Source organism: Rhinopithecus roxellana, chromosome 12 (genome assembly GCF_007565055.1).
Source record: "Rhinopithecus roxellana isolate Shanxi Qingling chromosome 12, ASM756505v1, whole genome shotgun sequence".
Taxonomy (NCBI): Eukaryota; Metazoa; Chordata; class Mammalia; order Primates; family Cercopithecidae; genus Rhinopithecus; species Rhinopithecus roxellana.
This window is the reverse complement of record NC_044560.1, coordinates 31,710,863-31,732,894: the sequence shown is the minus strand read 5'-3', so window position 1 is coordinate 31,732,894 and position 22,032 is coordinate 31,710,863. Positions and strand designations below refer to the sequence as shown.

At 40.3% G+C, this 22,032-nt stretch overlaps 1 protein-coding gene across 4 annotated transcripts in view; it reads right to left on the bottom strand.

The window, feature by feature from the left end:
- The window catches only part of ZNF345 (zinc finger protein 345), a 33,067-nt gene continuing 11,035 nt past the window's right edge, over window positions 1-22,032 (bottom strand). For 3 of the 4 annotated variants that reach the window (XM_030942993.1, XM_030942992.1, XM_030942990.1), the window contains exon 3: window positions 2-1,801. In XM_030942993.1, the coding sequence (XP_030798853.1) occupies window positions 256-1,722 (1,467 nt within the window). In that variant the 5' untranslated portion in view covers window positions 1,723-1,801 and the 3' untranslated portion in view covers window positions 2-255. Of the gene's footprint in view, window positions 1,802-22,032 lie in introns of all 4 variants that reach the window. The other variant, XM_030942991.1, reaches the window with a different exon arrangement.

Genomic DNA, 22,032 nt, shown 5'->3' with positions numbered 1-22,032 from the left:
CAAAATACAATAAATGATTTTTTTCATTTTTAATATTCACAAGTAAGAATTTTCCAAAGTAATAAAGGAATGAATATAGATAAGGATCTTCAAATATTTATTTGGGGTGATTTTTTTCCTGTATAAATTTTCTTAGACTGACTAACCTGTGAAGCATAAGTAAGGCATTTGTACGTTAGTTCTGTTTGTAGAGATTTTCACCACTATGAATTTTCTTATGTCATATGTTTAGAGTCCTTCCTTCAGCACATAATTTCAATTTATAGTCTCCAATTCACAGAGTTTCTTACCATTATGACTTTTCTTATGTTGCTGAAACTCTGAACCCCTCCCATAAGCCTTCCCACAGTTCTTACATTCATAAGGTTTCTCACCTGTATGAATTCTCTGATGCTGAGTAAGGCTTGAGCCACTACAAAAAGCCTTCGCACACTCCCTACATTCATAGGGTTTCTCACCAGTGTGTATTCTCTGGTGCCGATTAAGAGCTGAACCACTACTAAAGGACTTTCCACATTCTTTACATTCATAGGGTCTTTCACCAGTATGGATTAACTGGTGTTGGATAAGTTTTGAGCCACTACCAAAGGCCTTCCCACATTCCTTACATTCATAGGGTTTCTCACCAGTATGAATTCTGTGATGTTGAGTAAGGTCTGAACCACTACTAAAGGTCTTCCCGCATTCCTTACATTCGTAAGGTTTCTCACCAGTATGCATTCTTTGATGCTGAATAAGTTTTGAACCACTTCTAAAGGCTTTCTCACACTCTTTACACTCATACGGTTTCTCACCAGTGTGAATTCTCTGATGTTGAGTGAGATCTGAGCCACTATTAAAAGCCTTCCCACATTCCTTACACACATAAGGTTTCTCGCCAGTATGAATTCTTTGATGTCGTGTAAGGGCTGATCCAAAACTAAAGGCCTTCCCACATTCATTACATATGTATGGTTTCTCACCGGTATGAATTCTCTGATGCCGAGTAAGGGCTGAACCACTGCTAAAGGCCATTCCACATGCTTTGCACTCATAAGGTTTCTCACCAGTATGAATCCGCCGATGTTGAGTAAGGTTTGAACCACTGCCAAAGGCTTTACCACAATCTATACATTCATAAGGTTTCTCACCTGTGTGAATTCTGTGATGCCGAGTAAGGGCTGATTCAAAACTAAAGGACTTCCCACATTCCTTACACTCATAAGGCTTTTCACCACTGTGAATGATCTGATGTCGAATAAGGCCTGATCCAAAACTAAAGGCTTTCCCACATTCCTTACATTCATAGGGTTTCTCACCAGTATGAATTCTCTGATGGTGAGTAAGGTTTGAGCCACTACCAAAGGCCTTCCCACATTCTTTACATTCAAAAGGCTTCTCACCAGTGTGAATTCTTTGATGGTAAGCAAGGTTTGCACCACTACCAAAGGCCTTGCCACATTCTTTGCATTCATAAGGTTTCTCACCAGTATGAATTCGCTGATGTCGAATAAGGACCGATACAAAACTAAAATCCTTCCCACATTCCTTACATTCAAGGAGTTTCTCATCAGTATGAATTCTCTGATGTTGGATACTGAAAGTGGGCATGTCTTCAGGAGTAAATATCATTTCACTGAAATGTCCTTCCTGAGATCCCTGTTTTCTCTCAAACTGGCTTTTACATTCCCAATCACCTCTGAAACTTGAACACTCAATGCTGTGTTTTGTAAGGTTTTCCATTATCTCCCATCAGGATGATTCTATTCCATAAATATTCTTTTTCAGAAATAATTTCTTGGTCTCAACTTTGATTCACAGTCTGAAAGAAAATATAAAAGCAAACATTCACTTTTTTGTGTTCTGGGAGAGATTAAACGTTTATAATAGATACGAAAGACAACCACAACTTAATTTTCATAAAAAATTGAGTTGCTTATACAGTTCTCACACCATGACTGGGGCAATTGACAAACAGATTAGGGAAGCAGAGAAAATGAGTAAAAGTCAGACTAGAAAGTGAAGGAGGTATTCAGGAAACAGATTATTTTTAAACAGTAGTTTAAAGTTCCCTGCAGACTTTGAAAGCTTGGTAATTATACAGATGTCTTGGCCCTGTCTTAATTTCTTTTTTTTTTTTTTTTTTTTTTTTTTTTTTGAGACGGAGTCTCGCTCTGTCGCCCAGGCTGGAGTGCAGTGGCCAGATCTCAGCTCACTGCAAGCAAGCTCCGCCTCCCAGGTTTACGCCATTCTCCCGCCTCAGCCTCCCGAATAGCTGAGACTACAGGCGCCCGCCACCTCGCCCGGGTAGTTTTTTGTATTTTTTTAGTAGAGACCAAGTTTCACCGTGTTAGCCAGGATGGTCTCGATCTCCTGACCTCGTGATCCGCCCGTCTCGGCCTCCCAAAGTGCTGGGATTACAGGCTTGAGCCACCGCGCCCGGCCCCTGTCTTAATTTCTTAAGAGATGAATCTAGTGTTATAAACATTTATAAATGAGGGCAATTCTCATATTATCAGGGTTGTTTGGAGCACTACATTTTTCCTGGGGTGGAAAATCTGGGATGATTCAGTAATAAACATAATTTGCAGATAAACTCATAGAGACAGAAAAGAAAAATAATCCACAGAGAGCAGTTTCTGAATGAAAGACTAATGTGCTAAATGAGTATGGAATGAACTATGGAGAGGGAAGATTCATCTGTGGTTAGAATGTGGTTTGTTATGGTTAAGTTTGCCTCCAAATTCTATGATAACATTGAGAGAAGGAGGAGCTCAGTAAGGGCTACAGCAGAGGAACAGAATCTAGTTTTAACATGAGAGAAAAGGGAAGACAAGACGGGAGGCAATGTGATACTACTAGAAGATTGCAAGAAAGATGAAGATATATAAAGATGAAGATACATAAATATCCTGAACCTCATCTTTGATGATTATGGAATGATTCTGATCACACCTAATCTACTTATATTCTTGCATAAAGTAACTGTGCAGTGCTTATTATTTTGGGAGATTTATTTGCCACAAAAGTAGAGACTAGGAAAGAGAATGGATTTAAAAATACTATCTAAGGCCCTGAGTTAATACCTCAAACCCCAAAAAGTGAAAACATTCCAGCATCAATCTCTTTCTACAATTCACATAACAATCCTGTTTACAGCAGGTCTAAATATGTCTTGAAATTGTTCTTCCAATCTCCAACTCGCTAATCCAAATCAAAATTACCTTTTGCTTGGACACTAAAGCAGCATTTCTTCTAGCTTCCTGCATTTCCAGTTTTGCACCCTTAGCACCCAGAGTGATATTTAGCCTGGAACTGTTCTGCTCAAAATGAACTTGCTCGTAAAAGTTCCTCAGTGATCTGCCAGCCTCTACAACCTAATATCCCTCTCTGCACCCCCCCACCCAACAATAAGCTGTAGCCACAGTGGCCTTCATAGTTCTTCAAATGCACAAAACTGTACCCACCCATCCCCATCATGATTTCATCTGCCTGAAATGGCCCCCTATATCCACTGCCCCTACTCTTGGCCTTGCACGTTTCTGGTAATGGTTTAGATCTCTGCTAAACGATATATCTTTAAAATATTTCCTGCATGTTCAGTCTTAATTATGCACACTCTATCATCATTTCTCAGAGCTGTTTTTTCCTCTTTTCTTTGTGTTTTGTTTTGATAATGGGTAATTTACACATCCATTCCCTACAGTTAAAATTTTTCATATTTGTTTGAATGCTTGTTTAATCTCTGCTACAATAGAGCCAAGCTTCATGGAGACAAAGATAATATCTGTTAATTTAATCAACTTGAACTCTGGTACATGAAAAAAAACTAAATGCATTTATTGAATAGCTAATATAATAAATTATTTTCAAAATGTATTATCCTTACAAATAAACATATAAAAACTAGATTTCTCTAGACATAGGACATAATTTCTCTGAAAAAGGGCAGTGGATCACGTGCATTTATCCCTGTACCCTTTCCAAAACCTCACTAAAAGGAATGAAAAGTAATTTGTAAAAAGGAACAAACCCACCACATAAAAGGAAATTAAAGAGGAAGCTGCAGCAACAAAACATTTTAAGTTAATTAATTAATTTATTTATTTATTTTGAGATGGAGTTTCGCTCTTGTTTCCCAGGCTGGAATGCAATGGCGTGATCTCGGCTCACCGCAACCTCTGCCTCCTGGGTTCAAGTGATTCTCCTGCCTCAGCCTCCTGAGTACCTGGGATTACAGGCATGTGCCACCATGCCTGGCTAATTTTATATTTTTAGTAGAGACAGGGTTTCTCCATGTTGGTCAGGCTGGTCTTGAACTCCTGACCTCAGCCTCCCAAAGTGCTGGGATTACAGGTGTGAGCCACCATGCCTGGCTCCTTTTTTTTTTTTGGACGGAGTTTCACTCATGTCACCCAGGCTAGAGTGCAATGGCGCAATCTCAGCTCACTGCAACCTCTGCCTCCCAGGTTCAAGTGATTCTCCTGCCTCAGCCTCCCAAATAGCTGGGATTGCAGGCGCCCACCACCATGCCTGGCTGATTTTTGTATTTTCAGAGGTGGGGTTTCACCATATTGGCCAGGCTGGTCTCAAACTCTTGACCTCCAGTGATCCACCTGCCTCAGACCCCCAAAGTGCTGGCGATGACAGGTAATGAGCCACCATGCCCAGCCAACATTTTAAGTTGAAAGTGTAAGATGAATGATGACCAACCAAAAAAGATATAGTCTTAACTAGAAGGAAAGCCGACATATAGTTACACATTTTTGTGTGTAAAAAAGTGTATGATTTATGCTGCAGAACCCCAGAAAAACTTAAGAAGTGGAGGGAACTAAGTACCCATAAAAGTCTAACAATCAACATACAAAAATTTAGCATACAGCTTCTTAGAGCCCACTCTAAATTACAAATAGATCACCACCTCATGAAAATATGTGTACCCACCCACATGTTCAAAGCAGTATTATTCACAATAGCCAAGACGTGAAAATAACCTATGTGTCCACTGATAAACAGATGAAGAAATTATGATACCTATAAATGAGTATTATTCACCATTGAAAATGAAAGAGATCCTGCCATTTGCCAAAACAGACATGAAACTGGAGGACATTATGCTATGTGAAATAAGGGAGACAGAGGAAGAGAAATACTGCATGATCTCACTTATAGGTAGAATGTAAAAAAAAAAAAGTACAGAAATAGCATACAAAATGGTAGTTACTGGGGACTGTCAGGGAAAAAATGGGGAGATGCAGGTCAAAGGATACAAAGTTTCAGACATATAGAATGAATAAGTCTAGAGATCCAATGTACAACATGAGGGCTATAGTTAATGACATTGTATTGTATTTGAGATTTTTGATAAGAGAGTAGATTTTTAGGTGCTCTTGCCACACACACATAAAAAGTGTAACTATGTGAGATGATGAACATGTTAATTTGCTTGACTACAGTCACCATTTCATAATATGTATCAAAACCTCATGTTGTATACCTTAAATATATACAAAAACAACATAAACAAAAAATAGGCAAATATTAGATATTTGAGAAAAGCCTGTAAGATACAAGACAGTAAACAAAGCAACCAAAGGAATTCAGAAGACAGACTATATAGGACAACAAAGAAAACCTCAAGTCACAATGTATATTCTCATAGGATGTGAGAAGCTACTCCACATGATACAAGAATAGAATAATATGAAAGAAATATTAAGTGAAAAAAAGTATTCATAGAAAATGAAAATATAAAGTGGGAATAAAAATAAATCATTCAAAAATAAATAAAATATCTTTAAAACCCATACAAAAAAGATACAGAAATGGAAAATAGGAAAATATGGGAGGTCAAGCAACAAAGTCCACCATCTACTGAGAAGAAATCATTTTTAGAAGTTTGCTAAGAATCTATAAAGTGTGCTAGAAGAAATGGAGGAACCCGAAAATCACCATTTTAAAATCATCAATAGGATAAAAGATTCAGGCAATGGATTCTAAAATTGGATAATGAATTGCGCTGGGGAAAAGGATATTCACTTGATCTCACAGTATCACTCTACAGATTATTTATTAATTATAAAGGGAAAAACATATACCTGTATAATAGAAAGATTTGGTACTTACCACCTTAATCTTAAGTGGTAAAACTTGATGCCTTAGTCTACTTGTGTTGCTATGAAGGCATATCTAAGGGAGGGTAACTTATAAAGGAAAGAGGTTTATTTGGCTTACAGTTCTGCAGGTTGTACAAGATGCACGGCACCAACGTCGTCTTCTGATGAAGGTTTTAGGCTGCTTCCACTAGTAGAAGGCAAAGAGGAGCTGGGATGTGCAGAGATTATGTGGAGAAAGAGGAAGCAAAAGAGAGGGTCGAGGGAGGTGCTAGGTTCTTTTTAACAACCAGCTCTTGTGGGAACTAATAAGAGCAAGAACTCACTCACCCACTGCCCCCCAGGGAGGGCATTAATCTATTCATCAGGGATCCACCCCCATAACAGAAACACCTGCCATTAGGCCCCACCAACACTGGGGGGAAATTTTCAACATAAGATTCGGAGGGGACAAACATCCAAACTATAGCACTTGGAATCAATAGTAGTGGAGCAACCTGACAATATGTTCCTCCTAATGTAATACAATAAAAGATGTACCATCATACCACCTATGTGGTATGCTTGCCAAATATATTCACCTGAATCTAAGCTTCCTATACATGAGAAAGCCATGAGACAAATAAAGGTTGTGGGACATTCTATAAAATAATTGTCCTGGATTCTTAAAAAAATTCAGTGTCATATAAAGCAGGGCCAGGCATGGTGGCTCATGCTTGTAATCCCAGCACGTTGGGAGGCCGAGGTGGGGAGATCACCTGAGGTCAGGAGTTCAAGACCAGCCTGACCAACATGGAGAAATCCCGTCTCTACTAAAAATACAAAACTAGCCGGCTGTGGTACTGCATGCCTGTAATCCCAGCTACTCAGGAGGCTGGGACAGGAGAATCACTTGAACCCAGGAGGCGGAGGTTGTGGTAAGACAAGATCGTACCATTGCACTCTAGCCTGGGCAACAAGAGTGAAACTCTGTCTCAAAAAACACCGAAAAATTCATGTCATATAAAACAAAAAATGAGAGACTGCTCTAGAATAAAAGAGACTAAAGAGATCCAATGACAGAACCAATATATAAATCTTGACTGGATCCTAGATCATGCAAACACACACCCAAGTAAAACAAACAAACAAATAAAGAAACACAATAGCAGCTAAATAAAGAGTTTGAAAACCACTGGAGCTGTCTAAACATAAAATGCTTAAGAATATTATTAAGTCCATTTTAATTTTCTTAGGTTAGAGATATATTGTAAATACTAAGGAGATATATGTTAAAATTATTAATGGTAAAATGTGAAGATGTCCCCAACATATTTTCAAATGACTCAGAAAAAAATGTGTATGTATGTGTATTAATAAAGATAAAGGAAATGTGGCAAAATGGCAACAACTGAAAAATTTGGGTGATGGATGATAAGAGTCCGAATGCTTGTGTCCTTCCAACCCCCAAATGAAATGTTGAACTTTAGGTATCAATGTAATGGGGTAAGGAGGTGCGGCCTTTGGGAGGCAGAGCCCTCATGAATGTAATTAGTGTCCTTATAAAAGAGGACCCAGAGGACTGCCTTTCCCTTTCTACCATGTGAGGACAGAGAGAAGGTGCCAACTATGAAGCAGAAAGCAGGTCCTTACCAGACATTGAATCTGCTAACATCTTGATCATGTACTTTCCAGCCTTCACAACTGTGAGAAATCAGTTTATTTTGTTCATGAGATAACTAGTTTATGGTATTTTGTTACAGTGGCCCAAACAGAGTAAGAAAATGGGTATTCAGAATTCACTGGAATAGTCTTTTTTTTCTCTATGTTTGAAAATTTTCAAGGGAAACAGAAAATACAGATTGTTCTAAAAAGTAGCATTAAGGGAAACTTCCCAGACCTGAAAGACATGAGTCTCTCCATATTTAATGGGCCCACTTGGTATGTAGCATTAAAAAACATGATTTACATTTAGATATATTTTTATTACGTTCTAGGACACTGGAAACAAAGAAAATATCCTAAAAGGCTCCAAAATGCAAAGACAGGGTATAAACCAAACACCAGGAATGAAAATGGCTTTGGAGTTCTAAATAATACTATAAGACAGAAATCATAACTTTAAAATTCTGAGGAAAAATATTTTTAATGTAGAATTCCATGCCCTGCCAAAGAATCAATATAGTGGTTGAAAAATATACTAGAACTCACAAAATTTAATTCTCATTCATCATTTCTCACATGCCACGAATATCAAGAAGAAGAACCAAACCAAGAAACAGGAAGGCAAGGAATCCAAGAAACAACTCAACACAGAAGGGCAGGGAATTTAAGAAGACAGAATTCTAGAGTAATAGTGGTACAAGCAGTCAGTAGAGAAAAAAAGGATCATAGAAGAGATGTTTCTAAACCTAAGAAGCTGACAGAACATACCGGGAAGAGACTTATTTCCCAGTAGATTTTGAATATAAATTAGTGATAAATATATGGACAAAAAGGTAATATTAATTACATGGAAAACAAAGTTGTATAACAATATAAGTGTGATTCACAGCTCACTTATGAATAAAATCTGTTAAAAATATGCAAGCCACAGAATGGGCGATGATATTTACAAAATATTTAGCTGTCAAAGAACTACCATGTAAAATATAAGATCTTTGTCAAATCATTAATAAAAAGCTAAATGGGCTGGGTGCGGGGGCTCAAGTCTGTAATCCCAGCACTTTGGGAGGCCAAAGTGGGCGGCTCACTTGAGGTCAGGAGTTCAAAACTAGCCTGGCCCATATGGTGAAACCCCATCTCCACTAAAAATACAAAACCATTAGCCAGGCATGGTGGTGTGCCAGGTGTGGTGGTGTGTGCCTGTAATCCCAGCTACTTGGGATACTGAGGCAGGAGAACTACTTGAACCCAGGAGGTGGAGCTTGCAGTGAGCCGAGATCAAGCCACTGAACTCCAGCCTGGGCAACACAGCAACACTCAGTCTCAAACAAAACAAACAAACAAACAACAAAAAAAGCTAAATGATCCAAGAGAAAAGAAACCACTAAATAAATAGGAAGACATTGTCATTTTCACTCCCAGTCTTGTTTGTGCCCTGTGTAATAATTTGTCAGGTCTTTGTCCTAGGGTTCCTAGCACAGAGCTAGACATGTCTTTGTTATGGATCACACCTGAGTTTATGCTAATGTGGTAACTCATGGTGGACCCCTGAGTAGCTTCGGAATTGGGGCAGTCATCGAAAATACTTTTAGTTAGCCCAATCTCTTTTTTTTTTTTTTTTTTTTTGAGACAGAGTCTCGCTCTGTCGCCCAGGCTGGAGTGCAGTGGCGGGATCTCAGCTCACTGCAAGCTCCACCTCCCGGGTTCCCGCTATTCTCCTGCCTCAGCCTCCCAAATAGCTGGGACTACAGGCACCCGCCACCTCGCCCGGCTAGTTTTTTTGTATTTTTAGTAGAGACGGAGTTTCACCATGTTAGCCAGGATGGTCTCGATCTCCTGACCTCGTGATCTGCCCGTCTCGGCCTCCCAAAGTGCTGGGATTACAGGCTTGAGCCACCGCGCCCGGCCGGTTAGCCCAATCTCTGAGGAAGAAAGTGGGGCTGGAGACTGGGTTCAATCATGTGGCCAATGATTAATCAATCATGCCTACATAATGAAATTCCACCTCAAAGTTCAGTGGAGCTTCCTTGTTGAACATATCAATGTGTTTGGAGGGTGACACACCTGCTTTCACCAGGAAAGGGCATAGAACCTGTGTATAGATCCCTTTCAGACCTTTCTCTATGTGTCTCTTTACTGGGCTGTTCCTAACTTGTATCCTTATCTTTCATAATAAAACTATAAAGTATAGTGCATTCCTGAATTCTGTGAGTTGCAGTAAATTACTAAATGAAGGGGGGAGGGGGAGGGAGTCATGGGAACTTACTGGAATTGTAGCTAGTTGGCCTAAAGTAAGGGCAGATTTACTGGGGACTATATGCCAAAACCTATGGAATCTGACACTAACTCTGGGTAGCTAGTACCAGAACTGAATTGCAGTACATCAGTTGGAGATGCAACAGATTAAAATCCCATGTTCATAGATGGGAAGACTTAACATGAAGATGGCAATACTCGCTAAAATAATCTGCAGATTCAGTGCAATCTCTATTAACACTTCAGTGGCCTTTGAAATGAAAAGCCAGGCTGGGCGCGGTGGCTCACGCCTAGAATCCCAGCACTTTGGGAGATCAAGATGGGTGGATCACAAGATCAGGAGTTCGAGACTAGCTTGGCCAACATGGTGAAACCCTGTCTCTACTAAAAGTAAAAAAATTGGCCGGGCACGGTGGCTCAAGCCTGTAATCCCAGCACTTTGGGAGGCTGAGACGGGCGGATCACGAGGTCAGGAGATCAAGACCATCCTGGCTAACACGGTGAAACCCCGTCTCTACCAAAAACTACAAAAAACTAGCCGGGCGAGGTGGCGGGCGCCTGCAGTCCCAGCTACTCGGGAGGCTGAGGCAGGAGAATGGCGTAAACCCGAGAGGCGGAGCTTGCAGTGAGCTGAGATCCGGCCACCGCACTCCAGCCTGGGCAACAAGCGAGACTCTGTCTCAAAAAAAAAAAAAAAAATTAGCTGGGCATGGTGGCACGTGCCTGTAATCCCAGCTACTCAGGAGCCTGAGGCAGGATAATTGTTGGAACCCAGGAAGCGGAGGTTGCAGTGATCTGAGATTTTGCCACTGCACTCCAGCCTGGGCGACACAGCAAGACTCCGTCTCAAAAAAGAAAAAAAATGAAAAGCCACTCATCAAATCCATATGGAACTGCAATGTGTATTGAAAATGAAAAAGTAGGACTCGGCCGGGCGCGGTGGCTCAAGCCTGTAATCCCAGCACTTTGGGAGGCTGAGACGGGCGGATCACGAGGTCAGAAGATCGAGACCATCCTGGCTAAAACGGTGAAACCCCATCTCTACTAAAAAATACAAAAATCTAGCCGGGCGAGGTGGTGGGCGCCTGTAGTCCCAGCTACTCGAGAGGCTGAGGCAGGAGAATGGCGTAAACCTGGGAGGCAGAGCTTGCAGTGAGCTGAGATCCGGCCACTGCACTCCAGCCTGGGCGACAGAGCAAGACTCCGTCTCAAAAAAAAAAAAAAAAAAAAAAAAAAAAAAAAGAAAAAGTAGGACTCACTTCTTCCAATTGTAACACTTACTACTACAAAGCTACAGTAATCCATAGGACTGGCATAAGAACAGACTTGCAAACTAATGGAATAAAACTGAAAAACCAGAAATAAACCCAAACATCTATGACTAATAAATTTCCCAGAAGGACAGTAAGTCCACTGCATGGAGAAAGAAATGTCTCTTCAACAAATGGTATTGGGACAATGGGATAAACACATGCAAATATAAAATGTGAGCTTGAGATGGATCAACAACCTAAACAGAATTGCTAAATAATAAAACTTTCAAAAAAACAGGATTTCTAATTCTTCATGACCTCAGATTTCGCAGTTAATTCTTAGATTTGACACCTAAAGCACAAGCAATGAAAGAAAGGATACATCCATTTAAATTCATCCAATTTAAAAGTCTGTGCTTCAAACGGGTACAGGGTATTTCTACAGGCAGATGAAAAAGGTTTAAAACTAGAGAGAATCGATAGTTGCACAATATTATGAATACAGCAAATACCACTGAAGTTATACTAAATACCACTGAATTATGCGCTTTAAAATGGTTAAGTGTATCTCATGTGAATTTTGCCTAAATGAACAAATCTTGAGGAAAAAATGGGAAAAGGAGACAAAAGATAATGCAAATGAAAAGATGTTCTGTTTCATTAGTAGTCATGGTCATGCAAATTAACCATAATTAGCTATTACTAAGTATATTAGGTAGGTAAAAAGTATGACTATTCCAAATGTTGGTAAAGATGTGGCAAAAATGTGGCAAAGGCGGCGGCAAATACACACTGTTGGAAATAGACTACTTTTTCATACAATCACTTTGAAAGAATTTGGTTATCTAGGCTAACATGTATATTCCCTATTACCCAGCAATTCCACTCCTAGGTAAAACATCCACTAGAATGTTCATAACAGTTTTATTAAGAGTAAAATGCTGGAAACCACCAATTATCCACATAAAAAATATGTTGGACAAAATACACTGTGATACAGTCACAAAGGTTATGAAATAATAGTGGAGATAAACAAGATATATCTAAACTATTCAACATGGGCCAGGTGCAGTGGCTCACGCCTGTAACCCTAGCACTTTGGAAGGCCGAGGCGAGTGGATTGTTTGAGGTCAGGAGTTCGAAACCAGCCTGGCCAACATAGTGAAACCCCGTCTCTACTAAAAAATACAAAAAATTAGCTAGGCGTGGTGGTGCATGCCTGTAATCCCAGCTACTTGGGAGGCTGAGGCAGGAGAATCACTTGAATCGGGAGGTGGAGGTTGCAGTGAGATGAGATTGTGCCACCACACTCCGGCATGGGCGACAGAGTGAGACTCTGTCTCAAAACAAAACAAAACTTAAAAAGGACACATATATTATGATTCAGTTTATATAAGTTTAAAAGCAGGCAAAGCTGTATAATATCCTTTAGGGAGTTATACAAAGTTGGCAAAAAATTATAAGAGTAGAGAATGATTTTTACAAAATCTACTTAATAGTTACACTTGAGTGGAGAGAGAGTGAAAGATGAATTTGGTTTGGGCAGGCAGAGAGCTTTGTGGTACTAGCGATGTTGTATTTTTCTAATCTTCATGGTGGTTATATGGGTATTATCACTTAACCTAAAAAGGTTTTATGTATCTGAATATATAAAATACTTCAGGAAAAAACTCAAACTTTGAGAGGAAAAGAAGAAAAAAGAAACAGAAAGAACATGTTTCAATTCATCTGAAGAAAGTAGTCTAATAGCCATGATACCAAATAAGACAAAATACTAAATATGAAAAGAGAATAACTTGGGGCTAATATAACTTATGAATACACACACACACACACACACACACACGCTAAATAAAACTCTAGCAATATGAATACAATAATTAAAAAAGCAAACTTTATGAATAAGTTGATTTTATCCAAGGAATACAAGGTTGCTTCAACATTAAAAAAGCACTTAATTATATTAACAGATTAGAGAGAAAAATGCACATTTGTCTACGACAATCAGAGAATTTGATAAAACCCAACATCCAGTTACTGTAAGAAGAAACACAAAACTTGAAGGCCGGGCGCGGTGGCTCAAGCCTGTAATCCTAGCACTTTGGGAGGCCGAGACGGGCGGATCACAAAGTCAGGAGATCGAGACCACCGTGGCTAATACGGTGAAACCCCGTCTCTACTAAAGAATACAAAAAACTAGCTGGGCGACGAGGCGGGCGCCTGTAGTCCCAGCTACTTGGGAGCCTGAGGCAGGAGACTGGCATGAACCTGGGAGGCGGAGCTTGCAGTGAGCTGAGATCCGGCCACCGCACTCCAGCCTGGGCGACAGAGCCAGACTCCGTCTCAAAAAAAAAAAAAAAAAAAACTTGAACAAGCTATGAGTAGAAGGTAATTTCCTCATTCTGGTTAACAATACCTACAAAAACCAGGAAGGGACACATCAAATATGTGCACATCCATACAGGTTGTAGCAAATAAAACATGTAAGTACTAGAAAGCAAGAAACAAAACTGATGTTTGCAGATCTTATGATTGCCTATATGGAAAAATTCAAAAGATATAATCATCCATCCATTTTAAAAAGTATTACACAAAAAGTAGCTGGGCGTGCTGACACGTGTCTATAGTCCCAGCTACTCAGGAGACTGAGGCAGGAGAATCACGTGAACCTGGGAGGTGGAGGTTGCAGTGAGCCGAGATTGAACTACTACACTCCAGCATGTGTGACAGAGTGAGACTCTGTCTCTATAAATAAATAAATAATATTTTGAAAAGTATTATATCCCTATCTCATGTCATACCTAAACAGCAAAGTCAGTCCTAGATAAATGACTTACATTTTTAAAAATGAACTTTAAAATTCTTAAAAGACTATGTGCCAGTTGTCAATGTATTGCCCCTAAGTTCCAAATTCACCCTTTATTCACCATTTTTTCACTCTGCAAAAGTAGACCTGGGCTATAGAAATATTTTTCCTTGCCAGAACAATGTTAATTAAGCTTTACCAGTAGTGGATGTCTGAAAGACACTGCAGGAGGAAGGGACATTCCCTTCTGGTTCTGGTGTGCTTGCCTGGCAGGTGGCTCCAGCATCCAGGTCCACCTCCTGCAGCACATTCAGTTTCCCCAGCACCCAGTTCCTGCAGCATGAGTGACTTTACCAGGCTTCCTCAGTCAAGCAGCTTCTCTAGCTCCCGGCTCTTAAAGTACAAAGTGGCCAGCAGCACCCAGTAGCCTCATCTGAAAGTTTCGTAGCAAATGCTTCTGGTAAGACAACCCAGTCTGCCCCACAGGATGGATTACTGGTAAATTCTAGAGGACAGATTTCCAGCAAGTTCCACAGCAGGAACAGGACATGGCTAAGGCAAGTGAGGCACTTACGGCACAAAACTTGAGGCATTCGCGCTCAGATGCCAACCCTGCACGTATAACCCTGACGATGACTGTCTTAAGAATGAGGAACCCAGAATGCAAAATTTGAGGCATTCCGTCTCAGCGTCATGCAAGTGTAGCTACATCTGACGGTGAATGCTTCTCACTGTCTCACTTGCCTCATCTTAGTCCCAGCCCTTTACCACAGCAATTACTGTCATTCAGTAAGCCACAGATGTGCACTCTCCAACAAGGCCTAGATGTTAGCCCTGGGAGGGCTTCCTCCTTGGACTCTCTACCATTAGTAGTGGCTGCTCTTTTTATTATTTTTAAAATTTTTTTTAGAGACAAGGTCTCACTCTGTCACCCAGGCTGGAGTCACCCAGGTACCCAGGCACAATCACAGCTCACTGCAGCCTCAAACTCCTAGGCTGAAGCCATTCTCCCTCCTCAGCCTCCCAAGTAGCTAGGAATACAGGCACATGCACCACACCTAGCTAACTGGCTGTTATATTTTTCTTTTTGTAGAGACAGGATCTGGTCTGAAACTCCTGGCTTTCAGCTATCTTCCCACCTCAATCTCCCCAAGTGTTGGGATTACAGATGTGAGGCATCGTGCCCAATCAATGGCTGCTCTTTATGGCTATAACTCTTGAGTTTCTTGAGTTTCCTTTACTTCTTACTGGTCAATCCTTTGTTACTCTAGTTCCATGACAGTTAATAATTTTTTATATTAAACTTTTCTAGTTCAAATTACTGTGTGTTCTCTGTTCCTTGATTAGATATTGACTGCAACAGAATTGGTACCTGATGTGGTTCCAGGTGAAAGGCCTGTAAAGACGGAACTTTGGGATTAGTTTGGTCACGCCTTTTAGTATCTTTTTGCTAATCCTTTGGGATTGACTGCAGTGCAGAGTTCCATGCCAATGGGATTTGGGTTGGTAGAAATTCATGGCATCATAAGTAGAAAGCTGAAACTGGATCCTTTCCTTACTCCTTATACGAAGATTAATTCAAGATGGATTAGAGACTTAAATGTTAGACCTAATACCATAAAAACCCTAGAAGAAAATCTAGGTAGTACCATTCAGGACATAGGCATGGGCAAAGACTTCATGTCTAAAACACCAAAAGCAATGGCAACAAAAGCCAAAATTGACAAATGGGATCTAATTAAACTAAAGAGCTTCTGCACAGCAAAAGAAACTACCATCAGAGTGGACAGGCAACCTACAGAATGGGAGAAAATTTTCGCAATCTACTCATCTGACAAAGGGCTAATATCCAGAACCTACAAAGAACTTAAACAAATGTACAAGAAAAAAACAAACAACCCCATCAAAAAGTGGGGAAAGGATATGAACAGACATTTCTCAAAAGAAGACATTCATACAGCCAACAGACACATGAAAAAATGCTCATCATCACTCGCCATCAGAGAAATGCAAATCAAAACCACAATGAGATACCATCTCACACCAGTTAGAATGGCAATCATTAAAAAATCAGGAAACAACAGTTGTTGGAGAGGATGTGGAGAAATAGGAACACTTTTACACTGTTGGTGGGATTGTAAACTAGTTCAACCATTATGGAAAACAGTATGGCGATTCCTCAAGGATCTAGAACTAGATGTACCATATGACCCAGCCATCCCAATACTGGGTATATACCCAAAGGATTATAAATTATTCTACTACAAAGACACATGCACACGTATGTTTATTGCAGCACTATTCACAATAGCAAAGACTTGGAATCAACCCAAATGTCCATCTGTGACAGACTGGATTAAGAAAATGTGGCACATATACACCATGGAATACTATGCAGCCATAAAAAAGGATGAGTTTGCGTCCTTTGTAGGGACATGGATGCAGCTGGAAACCATCATTCTTAGCAAACTATCACAAGAAGAGAAAACCCAACACCGCATGTTCTCACTCATAGGTGGGAACTGAACGAGATCACTTGGACTCAGGAAGGGGACCATCACACACTGGGGCCTATCATGGGGAGGGGGGAGGGGGGAGGGATTGCATTGGGGAGTTATACGTGATATAAATGATGAATTGATGGGTGCTGATGAGTTGATGGGTGCAGCACACCAACATGGCACAAATATACATATGTAACAAACCTGCACGTTATGCACATGTACCCTAGAACTTAAAGTATAAAAAAAAAAAAAAAAAGATTCATAATGTTATAATCCCACCCCCCCAAAAAAAAAAAAAAAAAAGAAATTCATGGCATGCAGTAACGTTACAATTAATTGGGCCATGGTTGATTGGAATGAAGTGTCAATTAAAGCACATGCCTTGGGAGCTAAATAGTTGCTGTACTTGATCATTATGGCAGTAATGATATAAGGACTGCGGTGTGGGATGGATTAACTTACGTTAACTTAAATGCATAAAGAGAAGCTGATAAACTCAGGTTTATTAACTCTCAGTTCAAGTCACAATCTGAGAATGAAAGCATTTCCATAAAAATCCTAAAAGAATCTCCCCTCGGCCAGGCGCGGTGGCTCAAGCCTGCAATCCCAGCACTTTGGGAGGCCAAGATGGGCGGATCACGAGGTCAGGAGATCGAGACCATCCTGGCTAACACGGTGAAACCCTGTCTCTACTAAAAAATACAAAAAAAAAAATTAGCCGGGCGAGGTGGCGGGCGCCTGTAGTCCCAGCTACTCAGGAGGCTGAGGCAGGAGAATGGCGTAAACCCGGGAGGCGGAGCTTGCAGTGAGCTGAGATCCGGCCACTGCACTCCAGCCTGGGCGACAGAGCAAGACTCCATCTCAAAAAAAAAACCAAACAAACAAAAAAACAAAAAAAGAATCTCCCCTTTCTTGTAGCCATAGGGCTGACATTGCTGAAAAACACACAATTGCTCAGCTTGCTGAATTATGATGAATGTTGAATTCACAGTCTTGTCAAAATTTTTCATGTGAAAGAAGACTGGCAAAGAATGGGATCCTGAAATTTGGAGTTGAGACATATGGATAGGACCCAGATGAAAGTGGCAATCTTGAACTCCTAAGTCACTGTGGTGACCTCTCTTACTAGTGGAAATAACTTGCAATCCAGCATTTGAGAAATTAGTTTTCCTCTGGTTGAAAACCCTAAGATAACATAACCTGGAGTAGTGCAAAGGGCATGCCCATGCTCTGTAAGATCCACCAGAAATGTTCTGTCTGCTGAGACAGTATTTAGGAATGAGCCTGCAACATCTTCTCATTCCAGGAAGTAAGGAAATGCTCAATCCTCATCATAGATCTATAATGAGGGTCCAATCTCAGCATAACCCAGGGAGACAGGTATATAGTATGACCCAGGAGTAAATAACTCACTGTATTAGTTTGCTAGGGCTGCCATAATAAAATACCACAGACTGGATGGTTTAAATAACAGAAATTTGTTTGTTCACAGTTATGGACATTAGTCCAAGATTATGCTGATTGTAGGTTTGGTTTCTTCTGAGGCCTCTCGCCTTGGCTTGCAGATGGTCTGTTTCTTGCTATGCACTTACATGGTCTTTCCTCTGTGTCTATCCTTGGCATCTCTCTGTGTGTCCAAATTTCCTCCCTTATAAAGATAGGAGTCAGGTCGAATGAGTGCTCACCTTAATGGCCTCATTTTAACTGAATTATCTCTTTAAAGACCCTGTTTCCAAATACATTCACATTCTAAGGCACTGGGATTTATGCTTTCAACATATGAATTTTGGAAGGGACACAGTTGAGCCCACTAATACTCACCAAAACATGGGTTGTGGGAGGAGCACAGTGATGATGCTCTAACTTTATGCATAGTTTTAACTTTTTTTTTTTTTTGAGACTGGGTCTCACTCTGTCGCCCAGGTTGGAATGCAGTGGCATGATCTTGGCTCACTGCAACCTCTGCCTCCCGGGTTCAAGTGATTCTCCTGCTTTAGCCTCCCGAGTAGCTGGGATTACAGGTGTGCACCACCACTCCTGGCTAATTACTGTATTTTTGGGTAGAGATGGGGTTTCCCTATGTTGTCCAGGCTGGTCTTGAACTCCTGGCCTCAAGTGATCCACCTGCCTCAGCCTCCCAAAGTGCTGGGATTACAGGTGTGAGCCACCGCACCCAGCTAGTTTTAACTTTTGGAAGCACGCTAGTATTTTTACATACTCATACAATCAAGTCACCAAGAATAGAGTAACAAAAAAGGCCAAATGGTAGGAACAAACTTAAATGTATTTCAAATGAATAACAAAAGCAAACTTAATGGGGGAAAAAACCAAATCCAAGTAAATTAGAACACAATATTTTGACTATGTACTCCCAGTCTAAAGATAAAGAGAAGTTGGCCATGTGCGGTGGTTCATGCCTGTAATCCCAGCACTTTGGGAGGTCAAGGTGGGTGGATTGCCTCAGGTCAGGAGTTAAAGACCAGCTTGACCAACATGGCGAAACCCTATCTCTACTAAAAATACAAAAATTAGCCGGGTGTGGTGGTGGGTGCCTGTAATCCCAGCTACTCAAGAAGCTGAGGCAGGAGAATCGCTGGAACAGGGAGGTGGAGGTGGCAGTGAGTTGAAGTCATGCACTGCAGCCTGGACGACAGAGCGAGACACCGTCTCAAAAAAAAAAAAGGCCAGGCATGGTGGCTCATGCCTGTAATCCCAGCACTTTCGGAGGCGGAGGCAGGTGGACTGCAAGGTCAAGAGATCAAGACCATCCTGGACAACATGCTGAAAACCGGTCTCTACTAAAACTACAAAAAATTAGCTTGGCATGGTGATGCATGCCTGTAGTCCCAGCTACTCAGAAGGCTGAGGCAAGAGGATCGCTTGAACCCAGGAGGCAGAGGTTGCAGTGAGCCAAGATTGTGCCACTGCACTTCAGCCTGGAGAAACAGCAAGACTCCGTCTCAAAAATAAATAAATAAATAAAAATAAAAAGATAAAGAGCAAATATAAGCAAATACTGAACCTTACTTAGTATGTTTGATTTTTACCATAGTAGAGGTTAGCATTCTCACATTCTGTATTTATAAATTCTAGACTTGAACAAATTCGTAAATATAATGAGGATAATGGAAGCCAGGTTTCTAAGTACTACAGAAGGAAGATAAAAATATGGAACACATTGTGACAAGAATGAACACTGCAGTCCCATCATCTAGATCTTGGTTTCCAAATATTCACATTCCAAGGAACCAGAGCTCTTTAGAGAAACGATTCATTCCAGGCTGGAGCTAAGACAGTATTTAGGAACGAGCCTGGAACATCTTGTCATTCCAGGAAGTAAGGAAATGCTCAAAGAATAATGAAGACAAATCAAAGGAACACAGAAGCCAGCCAGAATGCATTCCTGCTGGCCAAATCTGGGACAATTTGAGTATAAAAATAAATAACAGATTATAACCCATTGAGGAAAGTAAACATCTATGAATTCATATTGACGTAAACAAATTAATAAGTAGGAGAGAAGGGAAAGCTCTTCTTTATAGCAGAATGCCAACTAATTAATACAGACAAAATAATGGCGATAGAAATCAAACAAAAAAAAACCCTGCCATTATTACTATTACATCTTACTAATAACAGACCCAGGAATAATTATCAATTATCAATGGTTGGATGTTAAACTAGTGGGGAAAAGTTTGATGACCAGTTATTTACACAGTTACAAAGTATATCTCCACAAATTATCTATTAATTACAAACAGACAACTGTCAGTATTACAGTGGAGAAACATGGTAGATATCCCCTTAACAAATTATCAAAGTTAACAGCTCCAGAAATGGAATAAGTCAACATCATGAATCTCCCGAGATGATGCAGCAAGAAGGATACGATATTACCCTTATGGTATTCCTGCCACAAAATTCATAGCCTGAATGTAAGCATGATGAACCATAAGATAAACCCAAATTAAGGGACTTTTTACAAAATAACTGGCTTCTCCTCTTCAAAAATGCCAAGATCATGAAAGACAAAGAGAAAGCAACTCTTCCAGATTAAAGAAGACTAGAGAGACATAATTAATAAATTTAAAGTGTGATTTTAAAGTGGATCCTGGATAGATGAGGGGAGAGAGTAGGGTGGTTTGTTATAAAGAACATTACTGGGATGAGTCAAAAATTTTAAACATGGATTAGAGTATCATATAAATGTTAATTTTTTTTTTTTTTTTTTTTTTGGAGACTGAGTCTTGCTCTGTCGCCCGGGCTGGAGTGCAGTGGCCGGATCTCAGCTCACTGCAAGCTCCGCCTCCCGGGTTTTACGCCATTCTCCTGCCTCAGTCTCCTGAGTAGCTGGGACTACAGGCGCCCGCCACCTCGCCCGGCCAGGTTTTTTTTTTTTTTTTTTTTGTATTTTTAGTAGAGACGGGATTTCACCGTGTTAGTCAGGATGGTCTCGATCTCCTGACCTCGTGATCTGCCCGTCTCAGCCTCCCAAAGTGCTGGGATTACAGGCTTGAGCCACCGTGCCCGGCCAAATGTTAAAATTTTAATAACTGTACTGTGGGTTATGTAAGAGAATATTCTTGTTGTTAGGAAATAAAGGGGCAAAATATCTGCAACTTAGTCTTAAACGGTACAGATAAAATGTTTGTGGAGTGTGTGTGTGTGTGTGTGTGTGTGTGTGTGTGTGTGTGTGTAGAGACAGAGGGAGAGAGAGAGAGAAGAAAACAATTTCACATGAGAATGATAATGCAAATAGACAAAAGGTAACAACTGGTGAATGTGAGTAACTGCTATGCAGGAATACTTTATGCTATTCTTGTAACTTCTATAAGTTTCAAATTTAATAAAAATTTTAAAGTTAACAAAACATATTCCTAAATAATTCTCATGTTAAATATGAAACTAAATGGAAACACAAATAGCCTAAAAATAAGGTAAACAAGAGCAAGATACATATCAAAAACTGGACATCAAGAAATTACCAGATAAAAAGTAATTGACAGAAGTAAATGCCTGTATAAAAATAATATAAAACAGATTTGAATTCAATATCACAACAAAAGAATCTCAACATTAAAAAAAGCAAAAGAACTGGTGAAGATAAAAATAAAAGATAAAAGGCTGGGTGTGGTGCCTCACGCCTGTAATCCCAGCACTTTGGGAGGCCGAGGCAGGAGGATCACTTGAGGTCAGGAGTTTGAGACCAGCCTGGCCAACAAGGCAAAACCCCATTTCTCCTGAAAATACAAGTATTAGGTGGGTGTGGCAGTGTGTGCCTGTAATCTCAGCTACTCCAGAGGCTGAGGCAGGAGAATCACTTGAAACTGGGAGGCAGAGGCTGCAGTGAGCTGAGATCTTGCCACTGCACTCCTATACTCCAGCCTGAGCAACTCACTCTGTGGGAAAAAAAAAAAAAAAACACGCAAAAAAATTTATAATTTACAAAACCCAAAGCTTTTGAAAGTTTTTTTTTG